The 14,665-nt window shown below is 42.2% G+C and overlaps 1 protein-coding gene across 1 annotated transcript in view; it reads right to left on the bottom strand.

Annotated features, from left to right (window-relative positions):
• The window catches only part of nrg2b (neuregulin 2b), a gene marked incomplete at both ends in the record, with an annotated part of 81,233 nt that overhangs the window by 19,892 nt on the left and 46,676 nt on the right, over window positions 1–14,665 (bottom strand). The window contains one exon of the mRNA XM_079497610.1: window positions 5,844–5,902. Within this exon, the coding sequence (XP_079353736.1) occupies window positions 5,844–5,902 (59 nt within the window). The remainder of the gene's footprint in view (window positions 1–5,843; window positions 5,903–14,665) is intronic.

Genomic DNA, 14,665 nt, shown 5'->3' on the forward strand with positions numbered 1-14,665 from the left:
GTGCTTGCGTGCGTGCGTGTGTGCGTGCGTGCGTGCGTGTGTGTATGGTGGGACATGTGCTGCAAATATACAATTTTAATCGTGGTTTCTAGTTGGTTTCAATCAAATCACATTGATTACAGAGCACTTCCTTTAAATCAGTTTGCTCCACTATTGCTGCATATACTGATCTTTCTCATGCTCATCATCTTTCACAAGAAATCATCACTGCGTTCTCAGTAGGGCATTCTTTTATGGCTTGTGTGTGCAATGCTACCCATGGATAGAGTTGCCAGCAAGACCAAATCCAATCATAGTAAAAGTTAACGCGGTAAATCTCCCAGTCGAGAAAATATGCTTTGATTGTGCTTAATTGGTTGGCAGCAGAAGTGAAACAGGCAGTGACGAATCGACATGGATTTTCAAACAGAGGAATCATTTCGGCCCTCTGAAAAATAGCATCACGATGCAAGATAAAAGCACACATTGTCCGGTGTTGACATTGTTCAGCCCCGCTGGTTTTCAAGGTGGGACGTACCCGCGGGGACAACCAGGGGTCTTTGTTTGAGGGGGGGGGGGGGTTGCATGGAATCCCCTGCAGCTACAGTGCATGATTGATAGCTTGGAAACCAAATGAACACAAGTTTGCGCTCTGAGGATTTTACAATGTAGTTTGGGGTCGCAAAGTGGCCCCGATGCACTAAGGCCTATAAGTGCATATCCTTGAAGTTACAATGTTTGAGAGTCACTTGACCTTGATGATGGTGGACTAGCCTCTACTGTACTGTAGGCCTACTGTAATCATAACCCCCATCTACAATGTAAACTCTGTACTTTGGCATTTAGACACACAGTCATATGGCCAAGTGAAATTACTCGTAGAATAAGCAAGCACCCTTAGGCCTCATTCACACGTACCAAAAACCAATCAAGCAAATGTGAATGTGAATGTGAATGAGGCCTTAGAGAAGTGGGTGTAAATCGAACCCCTCCCATGTGTCATCTTGTGATTGCAGGGCCAGTGATATTTAGTTTACAGGTATGTGTGCATGGACTTGATTGCTAAGAGTTTGTTTACATGTTAAATACCAATACACAGGTTCATGTATTTTTTTATTTTAAGCACTATAAATTACACTATTGGCATCGGGAACGATACATAAGCAGCCTGCGTTAGGGAGAGTTACATTAGATATGAAGGAGGAACCGATAGTGTCTCCCCATAATAATAATATTAATATATTACATTATTATTATTGTTGTTATTATTATTATTACTATTATTATTATTATTATTATTATTATAATAAATAGTAAGTCTTAACAAGTACAGTATAGGCAATTATATAGTGTAATTTGTGTAAGTTTATACGCGGGTACTGCAAATGACACACACGCCCCATCTACAAGTACTGCAAATGACACACACGCCCCATCTACAAGTACTGCAAATGACACACACGCCCCATCTACAAGTACCGCAAATGACACACACGCCCCATCTACAAGTATACTGCAAATGACACACACGCCCCATCTACAAGTACCGCAAATGACACACACGCCCCATCTACAAGTATACTGCAAATGACACACACGCCCCATCTACAAGTATACTGCAAATGACACACACGCCCCATCTACAAGTATACTGCAAATGACACACACGCCCCATCTACAAGTATACTGCAAATGACACACACGCCCCATCTACAAGTACTGCAAATGACACACATGCCCCATCTACAAGTATACTGCAAATGACACACACGCCCCATCTACAAGTACCGCAAATGACACACACGCCCCATCTACAAGTATACTGCAAATGACACACACGCCCCATCTACAAGTATACTGCAAATGACACACACGCCCCATCTACAAGTATACTGCAAATGACACACACGCCCCATCTACAAGTATACTGCAAATGACACACACGCCCCATCTACAAGTACTGCAAATGACACACATGCCCCATCTACAAGTATACTGCAAATGACACACACGCCCCATCTACAAGTATACTGCAAATGACACACACGCCCCATCTACAAGTACTGCAAATGACACACACGCCCCATCTACAAGTACTGCAAATGACACACACGCCCCATCTACAAGTACTGCAAATGACACACACGCCCCATCTACAAGTACTGCAAATGACACACACGCCCCATCTACAAGTACCGCAAATGACACACACGCCCCATCTACAAGTATACTGCAAATGACACACACGCCCCATCTACAAGTACCGCAAATGACACACACGCCCCATCTACAAGTATACTGCAAATGACACACACGCCCCATCTACAAGTACTGCAAATGACACACATGCCCCATCTACAAGTATACTGCAAATGACACACACGCCCCATCTACAAGTACTGCAAATGACACACACGCCCCATCTACAAGTACTGCAAATGACACACACGCCCCATCTACAAGTATACTGCAAATGACACACACGCCCCATCTACAAGTACTGCAAATGACACACACGCCCCATCTACAGTTGGAGGCCATCGATATTGTCCTTTTCTTTTTGCTGAGTTTTGCGTGATCTGCGCAAAAGGACAGTTAACCCATTTTGGGCGGGAACCCCTTTTGGTGTTTTAAACATTATGTTATAATTTAGCTATTGAAAAATAGCAGATCTACAAGCTCATAGCGCGCCACCGAGTGGCGCGCTACGAGCTTGTAGATCTGCTATTTTTGAAAAATCGTGAAAATATTTATTTCAGAAAACTGGAGGATTTAGAAGGATTTTTTTTAAATGTTGAGGTCAGGCCTAAATGGGTCAAATGATAAGGGACAATATCGGTGGCACCCAACTGTACTGCAAAGCAATGAGTAAAACACAGGGCAATCATGGAGGGTATCGGAGGACAGCTATATTATAAAACCATTCAGGCTAGCACTCAGCCACATGCCATCATAATGCACTGGCCTTGTTCCAGCATATTACCCTTGCAGATTGCCTAGTGGAAATATCTTATTTTAAGCACCATAAATTACACTATTGGCATCGGGAACGATACATAAGCAGCCTGCGTTAGGGAGAGTTACATTAGATATAAAGGAGGAACCGATAGTGTCTCCCCATAATAATAACATTAATATATATTATTAATATATTTTATTTTTATTTTTATTTTTATTTTTATTTTTATTTTTATTTTTATTTTTATTTTTATTTTTATTTTTATTTTTATTTTTATTTTTATTTTTATTATATAAGTGTCTCTTTAATAGGCTGTTATCCTAGGAGAGCTGGGTTATGTGTGGGTCTAGATAGATGAAGTCTTAACAATTATAGGCAATTATATTGTGTTATTTGTGTAAGTTTATACGCAGGTTAATGCATTGGAATGGCGACAAATTTCAATGCATTAACCTGTAGAACAAAGAACACAGGGAGAGGGGGGGCATGGAGGCATGCAGAGACTCACACTAGAACACAAAAACACGCACGCACACGCACGCAAACAGTGGTGGACAAAGTGCTCAACCCTAGTACTCGAGTCAAAGTATATACTCATGTACTCGAGTTACTTGCTTTAGAAAATATGTTAAAGTATTTAAACATACATGCTTTTAAAAGTATTCAAGTAAGGACTATAGAGCGTCGCAGTCCCGTCCCCTTTCAGAAGGAGTGGCCCAGGAAATAATTCCCTGTTCATTTTTCCCATAGACGTTTCAAAAAGCATTTATTTAAAGACGTTTACACCCGTGGACAAAGCCAACAAAACAAAACAAAAAGTGGTGTATACCCTGCCTTTTTTTCTTCTTACTAATTATTTGACCTGCCCAAAACATGTAAGGGATAATATCTGGCTAGGTGGTCATTGTCGGGAGATAATTCACCCGAACTCGGAAAACAAGGAAGTGAGTTGATCAAATAGAATCCATTTTCGGGTCCTGCTTCGTCTATTTCTCGCTCAAATGTTTTCAAAAACATTTTTGAGAGCAATGTTTAGTACTCAGAGGGTTTGATTAGGCAGAGGTCTGTTATACAGCGGAGCGGTCATTATGATGAGATAACTCACCGCTGAATTAAGCGATTGACCAATCAGAATCAAGCATTCAACCAAGCCATGTAATAATGTGTAATAAATACTTTTTGAAATGTCTGGGAGAACGAACGGGCAATTATTTCCTGGGACCCTCGTCGGGGGTGGGACTGCGACGCTCTATAGCAGGGGTGGGCAACTTTGACGATGGAGAGGGCCACTATATTTCCACACTCACTCCCTAGGGCCATATATTACTGTCGTCGCAAAAATAGCCGATCTACAAGCTCAAAACGCGTCGCGCTGCGACGCGTTTTGAGCTTGTATATCGGCTATTTTTGCTATATTCGAATTGAAATGTTGAATTATTTTTTATTACTTTTGAATTGGAATCCTGAAAATTAACATTTTTATGTAATTTCAAATGCCTTTTAATTATACTTGTGTTGAGCAATCTACTAATTTAGACTGAAGTAATTAAAGCGGGTCATGTTTGCATGTTGTGGAATTGTAAACAGCTGAAACCAATATTATATCAGTATCCTGACATTAACCTGAGGGCCACATTAAGTGAAGGTGGGGGCCGCATGTGGCCCCCGGGCCGCCAGTTGCCCACCCCTGCTCTATAGTACCAAAGAGTCTCATTTGTGACTCTTCATAGGGAACTATTCGCTGAGTTCCGTTATTTGTTTTGTCCCAAAACAAATCATTCAACGCAGCGAATCAGGCTGGAAACAAGGCTTAAGGAACGACTGCTCGTCATCAAATGATTGGCTAGCTTAGGAATGCGACAAAAACACCAAAAAATATCCATGAATTCAAGTCTCCATGGGGGGAGTAATCGATGGTTTAGAGATAAACTATCTCTTTAGTACTAAAACCCGGGGAAGCATCTGTGTCATTTTAGATTTTTGCGTCGGCTTAAAAAAACAGATCCACAAGCTCACAGCACGGGACGAAGCTTGTACATCTGCTGATTTTGAACATTTTTGAAAAACATCTTGGAAGTAGTCAAAACTACTGAGGAATTTGTAGACCACCTGTCCACCACTGCATACACACAGCCACAGTGCTCCCCTCCATCCGACCCCTCTAGCACGGCATGCACTATCCCAGTGGCTCTCAACCTTTTCAGCCCGTAACCGACCCCCCCAAAATAATCATATTTGAACCGGGGAGCCCCCCACCCTGATAAGCACTTGGAATTGTTGGAGTTGAGGCATTACATTTTGTTTGCCTCGGTTCCCACAGAGAAATATTGTGAAAATAGCAGATCTACTATAGCTCAGGAGGGAGAGCAGGACGTCCAATGATCCATGGGTCGGCGGTTCGAATCCCGGCTCCCCCTGTCTACATGTCGAAGTGTCCTTGGGCAAGACACTGAACCCCAAATTGCTCCCGATGTGCTGGTTGGTACCTTGCATGGCTTCCGCCGCAATCGGTGTATGAATGTGCGTGTGGATGGGTGAATGTAATGCACAATCTATGTAAAGCGCCTTGGATAAAGGCGCTATATAAATACACCATTTACAATGCGAGGCCAGCGATTTTCACAATTTTTGCCTCTTATATTATTTGACAATTTGGCCAATGTTTGACCAATTTTTTTATAGTATAGTTTATGGTATAGTTTGTTACTTTTGATGAGGAAATTGCCCTTTTTTTCCGACCACTTATTTTCTTTTTGAGGTATTACAATCTGGGACCACCCCCAAAAGCATGTGGGGACCCCCCCCCCCCCCCCCCCCCCCCCCTGGGTGTCTCGACCCACAGGTTGAGAACCACTGCTTACTATCCCCAGTGGAAAAGACACAGACGGGAGTGTAGTGGACGTACTGTAAAAGCCGGCCATGACGGAATTCTGACAGCGGTCCCCCGTATAGTCGTTGGGACACCTGGTAGAGGGAGGACAAGGGGGGGGAGGACAGAGGACAGGGGGGGGGGGGGGGGGACAAAATGATGGAATATACAATTTAAAATGTAAGCACTTAGTGCGGACGTTCTTATCCACAAGCGAAATAAAAAAAAAGTATTCTGAAAGAATATATTATTCAAAGATTTGTGCCGCATTTTCACGATTTTTCAAAAATAGCAGACCTACAAGCTCGTAGCGCGCCACTCGGTGGCGCGCTACAAGCTTGTAGATCTGCTATTTTTCAATAGCTAAAGTATAACATAATGCTTAGTTAAAACACCAAAAGGGGTGTTCTCGCCCAGAATGGGTTTTAAACATATAACTATCAAAAAGAATAATGTGTACATTGAAACTGTAGGATGCCAGGTAAACGATGGACCTATAGCAATCAGTCTAAACATTACACTATCAAAAAGAATAATCTGTACATTGAAAGTGAAACTGTAGCATACCAGGTAAACAATGGACCTAGGCTGTAGCATCTGTCTACATTACAATAACATCTAAATGACATTTTAAATGTAATTTAGCCCGAGACGGAGGGTGAGACGAATACAGTGAGAATGAGGTGCTAGAAACTGGTTTAGTGACTTAACCAGTGGTGGAAGAAGTAAGTAAGTAAAATGTAAGTAAGTAAAAAGTAGCAATAACAGCATATATAACAATACATTGTTTACACAAGTAAAAGGAGGTGTCCAAGTAAAAGGTCTGTGTCCAAAAGAGTCAACCAAAACTATGAACGTATACTATTTAAAGTTGTCAAAGCTTATCGAAAATAACGCATTGCACACATTGAGAGAGAGAGAGAGAGAGAGAGAGAGAGAGAGAGAGAGAGAGAGAGAGAGAGAGAGAGAGCGATACAGTGATATCATCCCTGTCATGTGGCTCACATCATATTTATCTGCCCTATGCAGATGTCACTAGAAGAGATCACACATCTGGTCGCAGTTATTCCCAAACCTTTTGGCTCGAGTTTCCCCGGGACCCAGACTAGTGAAAATTGCTGATCTACGGCTATTTTCACTAAGTCTTATTTATTTATTTTCATGGAATTTCTTTATTTGTCTCAGATTCTTCTTTTGAAACATGCTTGATTTTCCTTTTTTTTTTAAATAATCCATGGGTCCCGACCCACTGTTTGGCAAACAGTGTAGTGGTTCTCAAGTCTCAAAACCTTTTCTGGATCGGGAGCACTTGTTAAGTGGTCAGATACTTTAAGCCATTTAGCCCTGACGTCGAAATTAAAAAAAATGTCTTCAAAATCCTGACAGTTTTCTGAAAAACCTTATGTTTCTGTATCAGTGGTGCTCAATATTTCATGTCAAGGACCCCACAAATTATATGTAATATGCCTCCGCCGCCCCCATCTGAAAATATGTTGTTCCAGGGACCTCCCCAGAAGCAAAGATTTGAGTTAAAATGTTCACTCTGTAATAATATATATTCAAAGATTTGAGGCACATTTTCACGATTAAAAAAAAAATAGCAGACCAACAAGTTCATATGAGCTTGTAGATCTGCTATTTTTCAATAGCTAAAGTATAACATAATGCTTTAAAACACCAAAAGGAGTTGAAAACCACTGATCAACTATATGGCGGGTGTGTCTGACACACCCTCACGAACCTCTTCAACAGAGCGTGATCTTGAAACTATAGCCTTAGGAATTTATTTCTTAGATATGAATAATTGTAACAATGACAAAAAGTATAGTGAGTACACAATAATAGTCTTAATCTTGCTCATATGTGGAATAATCCATTGAAAAAGCAAACCCAGGCGGTGGCGTAACCGTCTGGGCACCCGACTGGTAATCCAGTCGCAGTGTGCCGCGGGTTCGACTCCCGAGCCCGACACGGCCTTTACTGCATGTCTTCCCCCATCTCTCTCCCGTTTCCTGTCAGCCTACTGTCTGTCCTTTCAAAAAACCAATAAAAGGCGTAAGCCGCAAAAAAATATCTTTAAAAAAAAGAAAAAGCATGTCAACAGAAGGAACGTTTATCAGAATGGAAGACATTTATTTAGGCTCCTTTAAATAATAATAATTGCGTTGTAATCTGCACTGCTGAACTGTGGTAGACAGAGAGAAAAGTACTGCCGTAGCAGACAACCCGCAGCACTCCAGGTTCAAGGCTCGAAGATATAAGTTGAGGTGAAGAAAATGCCAACACTCATTGTATGTCATTTTACATGATTATATTTACCTCTGAGAATGAAAACGTACGCGTTTCGGCCTGTATGGCCTTAGAAACGCGTACGTAACTAAAATCATGTAAAAGGACATACAATGAGTGCTGGGATTTTCTTCACCTGAACTGTGGTAGACAGCCTACACAGGCTGTTTGTAGGTTAGTCTGTATACCGGTAATTTGGCAATAATAGCAGATATACAGTACAAGCTCATAGCAAGCTGCTGTTTTTGAAAAATTGTGAACATTGTACAAATCGTTGAATATATATTTGTTTTTTAAAGCAGCGTTCTAGCAAATAACAGTGTACGGGTGCACGTAGCACACAGGTACTGCCCCTCCCGAGAAGAAGAATTACGTTTTATATAATCACCGTAATCTGATCGAATGTGATACATACGTACCTCCGATGTCCGATTTGGGTCTAACCGAGTCTAATGTATGTATGACTGACTGACTGAGTGTAGCCCATGTCATGCTTAGCGTTTAGAAACAACTATTAAACAATAAAACAAAATAAGAGTGACTGGAAGATGCTATTGAAAAGTAAAAGTGGCTGTGACATGACTGACATAAACAGGGGCTAATCGGGCTATCTAATTACATTGAAAATTGGGAGAAGCGGGGGGAGGGGGCTGGAGCGGAGGGGCAGAGCTAAGTTTGAATTCTGTAACCAACACTACTTCCTTCTGTGTACAAAACACTACAAGTTGCCTATAGTATTCCTTTAAAAATAAAAGTATGGAATGAATCATTCAAATCATTGCTATGGGCTGCTGGACATAGGAGGGGCTAGCGGCCTAGCGCCCCTCAAAAATCACACTTGTGTGAAGTGAGGGGCGCAGCAAGGGCATGTAATTTATCAGTCAGATGACGTCTTACATTGTCATTTACTGCACCCAACAAACATTAATGTCTAATTTGTTCATTCATAGACATGGCTGGCAAACAAATTACATCATACCTGCCCCAAACAAACATTAAAGTCCAATCCATCTTTTGTTAAAAAAGGCTCTGAAGAAACATTAATAGTCCATAGACTTGGCTGCCACGTGACGTAACTTTGGAAAGCCATGCATTATGGACGGACGGCTATAGCGCCCCTCAAACATCTGCCCAGCAGAATGCTTGAATGTCTGAAATTGCATCTGACTCATAAGCATAACCGATTAGCTGTTCAATAACTGAAGAGTTGAGACAAAGAACCATTTTAGTCCATACTAACTATCCTCCATCATTTACAAAGCATGGATAAGGGGTCAGGACAGCTCTGGCTTTTGGGGATCGGTCAGAATAAATTATGGGTTTAAATGGTTCTTTGTCTTGACTTCATCTGGGATTTAAAGCATTCAAGAAAATATAAAAAAGGTAATCAGGTAAATCACAAACAGAATCAACTTACAATAGTTCCAAAACCTCGTGAATCACATCGTTACGATTATCAGGTCTCTAATGAGCCGTCGCTCATTAGCCTTGATGACAGCCCCACCATCCAAACAGAAAGGTCAGATCTGATTGCATTAAACTACGTTAAACGACATTAAACGCACTTTGCCACTTTCGGCATGCACATACCCTCTATTCTGTGTTGAAACTACAATGATTTTAATTCACATTACTTTGTCCAACGTATTAATGAATAACGTGCAAAACAAAAAAAGAGAGCCTTCGTCCATGCAGCCTTCACTGTTTCACAAAACCCCGTGTGGGCATCCTTTCACCACCAACGAGACAACTTGCATTTTGAATCAATTACAGCAAAAAAAAAAACCCTCAGAAGAGCCCACTCAGCAATTTCCCACAGAGCTATAAATAGAGCAGGATAAAGAGAGAAAGAGGGGGGGGGGTGATGGAGAGAGAGAACGAGGGGGGGGGGGGGGTGATGGAGAGAGAGAAAGAGGGGGGAGGGGGGTGATGGAGAGAGAGAAAGAGGGGGGAGGGGGGGGGGGCTGATGGAGAGAAAGAGGGGGGAGGGGGGGGTGATGGAGAGAGAGAAAGAGGGGGGAGGGGGGGGGGCTGATGGAGAGAGAGAAAGAGGGGGGAGGGGGGGGTGATGGAGAGAGAGAAAGAGGGGGGAGGGGGGGGCTGATGGAGAGAGAGAAAGAGGGGGGAGGGGGGTGATGGAGAGAGAGAAAGAGGGGGGAGGGGGGTGATGGAGAGAGAGAACGAGGGGGGAGGGGGGTGATGGAGAGAGAAAGAGGGAGATAGTTGGAGCAGAAGCAGAGCTATGTCAGCAGAGTCTTTACAGTTGATCCTTTCATTCTCAGCCCCCCCCCCACCCCACCCCCCCCCCCCCACCCCCACCTACTGACTCTTAATCCTGAGAAGAAAAAAAAAAAAGAAAAAAAAAAAGAGAAGCAGTGGTGGAAAGTAACTAAGTACTGTACTTAAGTACAAATTTGAGATATTTCTACTTTACTGGAGTGTTTCCGATTTCCAATTCTTTGACTTCTGCTGCACTATACATCTCAGATGCAAATATTGTACGCTAAAGGTGGTTGCACACCGGCCGCGTTTTGGGGAAAACCGCTTTTGGGGAAAACCGCTTAAAAATCCGAATTCGCGCCCGGTGTGTGGAGACCTTTACTCCACCACATTTATAGGAAACTGTGCAGGGCAGCGATCCAGGAATCCCCAGTTGGTGTTGGCTGCTAGACCTCACTCTCGCAGTGACTAACTTGATGATTAGTGCAAAACATACATTAACCACTTTTATGCATTTGAAATCTTGAAACGGGAAGTTCTGCATAATGAGTAGTAGTACTGTAGTACTAACTGCATTTTGATACCAGTACTTTTAAGTACATTTCGAATTCCGGCTTTCACTTGTAACAGATTTTATTATTATGTCTACAGTACATTCCAGTATTGCTGTGATAGGAGAAGGTTATCAAACGGAACACAACCACCCTAAAGACTAATCATTGTGTATATTCCTGCACTATACCTGCATCCAGTGATCTTGGTACATAGAAATTGCTCTATTGAAGATTCTGACTTTCAAATGTACATATTTTTTGTTTTGATTGTATTGTTGTATTGTGCTTTCTGCTTTGGCAATGTAAACGTATGTTTTCTCGTGCCAATAAAGCCAATTGAATTGAATTGAATTGAATTGAATTGAATTGAATTGAATTGAATTGAATTGAATTGAATTGAATTGAATTGAATTGAATTGAATTGAATTGAATTGAATTGAATTGAATTGATACTTTTACTTAACCCATTTTGGGCGGAAACCCCTTTTGGTGTTAGCATTATGTTATGCTTTAGCTATTGAAAAATAGCAGATCTACAAGCTCATAGCGCGCCACCGAGTGGCGCGCTACGAACTTGTAGGTCTGCTATTTTTGAAAAATCGAAGAACGACTGACATAGAAACATAGCTTTTTCAGAAAACTGTCAGGATATAGAAGACATTTTTAGAATCTGATCTCAGGTCAAAACGGGTTAAGTAAGAAATGTGAGTACTTTACTCCAGCCTCTGAATGAACCAAAAGCCATGTGTCTCATTGTGCTCTTTCCGTTGCACTCAAACCGAAAACAGACCATGAATATATTGCGCCGAGTCATCAACGCGTAAGTGTGATAACGGGTGACAATTCAATCAATGTAATGTTGCGTCGCCTGTGGCTGGCAGGCGCTAACGCTGTGTGTGCGTGCGTACGCCGAGGCGTGCCAAGGCATGGCTATCGGTGAGCCTTAACGCAATTAGGTTAATGTTAGCTGCCGTTGTGAAGACGAGACTGGCAGATGTGTGTTGGGATGCAATACTTCACCTCGTGCAGCAAGCCCTGACCCTGTAGTCTAACGGTTAGGCCTCACTCAGACCTTTACAACATTGATGCATGCTTGTTGTATGAATGTTGTGAGTGTCATGGCCGCCCCAATGCATTTCCAATGGAAGTCACATGGTTTGTAGTCCACATTTTGGACTACAAGCTGTTGTATGGCTTTCGGCTGTGTTTTTCGACTGCGCCCCTCCCCCTCATACAACACAAATGTTGTGTCAAACCATGTGACTCCCATTGGAAATGCAAGCTGTGTCACACCCTTTGTATACAGCAAGCATACAGCAATCTGTTGCGACCGTGTGAGTGAGGCCTTAGACAAACAAAGGTTTGGTTAACATAAGACCTACAGTAGTTAGACTAGGTCTTAAGTTACCAAACCTTTGCTTTGTGTACTGTATCCCATGGTTGCCTACAAGTGATATACTGAGAGGAAAGTGTGCTAAAACAAAAATCGATTCACTCAAATATTGTGATTTTTATTTTTTCTAATCGCCACGATTTTTAAAATTGCGCGCTGTGCGCTTGTAGATCGGCTATTTTCACTACTTCTTAAACGTTTGTCTTCTAATGTCTTAGATTTTTCTTTCATTTCTTCATGAAATTACTAATACAAAAATCACTGAATATGTTTTGAATTAATTGCTTTTTTGGGCATATTCTTTTATGTTTTTGAAATGATAACAATTAAAAATTAACAAAAAAATGAAGGGACCCATAAAAATGTGTCCTGGACCCAGAAATGGGCCCTGACTGTTTGGGAACCGGTGAGTCTACATCTCTCGGAGCTGAGCGAGCTGAGAGAGCTGAGCGAGCGGCACGGACGGTCCACGGACAGCGCTCTTATTTATGTCCCGTTATCCACTGACTCCGGCAGACAGGCCCAACAAAGGATGACAAAGCCCAACAGCTACTGCAGAAGCTTTCTGGCAAAGCTCTAGATCAACACAAAGTGCCTTTCGGGGTGTCCTGACAGGGTCACGGGTACAGAACGATTGCGTTCTTTGATTGAATCGGGTCCTGAGTGACCAGGGGTCGTCAACATGTCCCGTGGCAAAGGCTTGGCAATTGTTTTGATTGCAATTGCTTTTTTTACACATTATAATGTTCTTATTTTGATCATAACACCCAATTACTGAATGCCAAGTCTCCAGGTTTTCTTCAGAATATTCAGTTTGACTTACTTACTATACACTATGGCATATTTGGACTAGTAATAGTGGGTCTCAAATTTTTTTGACGACCCCCTTAACTCTGAGAGTTAAAGGGGAAAACCACGCATTTTCAACATTTTACTATGCCATTAATATACCTTAGAGCTGTTGTGTGGAAATAATAAAAAAAGTCCCCCCATTTTGTGTTTCCTAGAACTGTAATTATGAAAAAATCATTAATGATTTCTTTTCAGACCTCTAGTTCTAGGAAACACAGAATGGGGGAACTTTTTTATTATTTCCACACAACAGCTCTAAGGTACATTAATGACATAGTAAAATGTTGAAAATGAGTGGAATGCCCCTTTAAGGGGGTCCATTTGGTTCCATTCGTACACTCCCAGAGTTACAGACCTGTTATGGTTCATTCAGGGCTATCTCTTTGTGTTTCTCGTAATACCAGTGAGACGCCCTAAATGGGCGGGCGAGCTCGCGCTGAAACAACAGAGCTTCTTAATACGGCACAGTTGAGAAGCAGGACGTTAAAACTATTAATCTGGTGTCTCTGACTGTGAGGTCAGGTGTAGGGTTGCTGGCCGGCTCCATATTATGCCGATGTAGTCTTCACCATGTATGGCTATCCAGGGTTTAGGTCAGTGTCGTGATCTTCATATAATGGAGATCCAGGTAGTCACATGGAGATCCATGTGTAGTACGGACTTGGTTCATTTGCAAGTGCTCCGCGTTCTCGTGACATGAAGAGGATTTAAGCCATTTTGACCTGAGATCAGATTCTAAAAATGTCTTCTACATCCTGACAGTTTTCTGAAAAAGCTATGTTTCTATGTCAGTCGTTCTTCGATTTTTCAAAAATAGCAGACCTACAAGCTCGTAGCGCGCCACTCGGTGGCGCGCTATGAGCTTGTAGATCTGCTATTTTTCAATAGCTAAAGCATAACATAATGCTAACACCAAAAGGGGTTCCCGCCCAAAATGGGTTAAACCGGGACTCCCGTCGCGGCAACCACACTGGTTATCGCGTCGCAATTATTGGCCACTCATTTTGTAAGTCTGTGGCAAAAGATTAATTTCGACATAAATGTCTACCACGATGAACCAGGCTGGTCTTGACCTAATGATCAGAGCAAAATCCACGACCCATATAGTGTGAAAAACCACTGTTTTTGAGTGGTGCAACCACTCCAAGGAACAGCAATGTCCGTCCTAACCTATGTGACTATGTTTAGAGTACCAGTAGAGGCAAAAGTGGCACTGTTGTGCCAGAAACAGAGAGAGAGAGATAGTGTTGCACTGTTGCCTGCTAATTACAGAGAGAGAGAGAGAGAGAGAGAGAGAGAGAGGGGCAGGGGGAGAGGGGAGTTGCACCACTCAGTTCACACAGGTGTGATTTTTTTTTGTTTTAGCAGTACAGCATATCGACAATCCGTGCAGCAGCCATTTCATATACCTGGGCCAGTCGGTGGAAATATCAACCCTCACACATTGTGCACGTCACATCCTAAAAAGTATGCATATTTATGACTCAATTATTCTACCCGCCGATGCAATGTCATGCTCTCAACTCTCTGGATTTCCCTCTGGGAAGAAG

Source organism: Electrona antarctica (assembly GCF_951216825.1).
Source record: "Electrona antarctica genome assembly, chromosome: 1".
Lineage (NCBI taxonomy): Eukaryota > Metazoa > Chordata > Actinopteri > Myctophiformes > Myctophidae > Electrona > Electrona antarctica.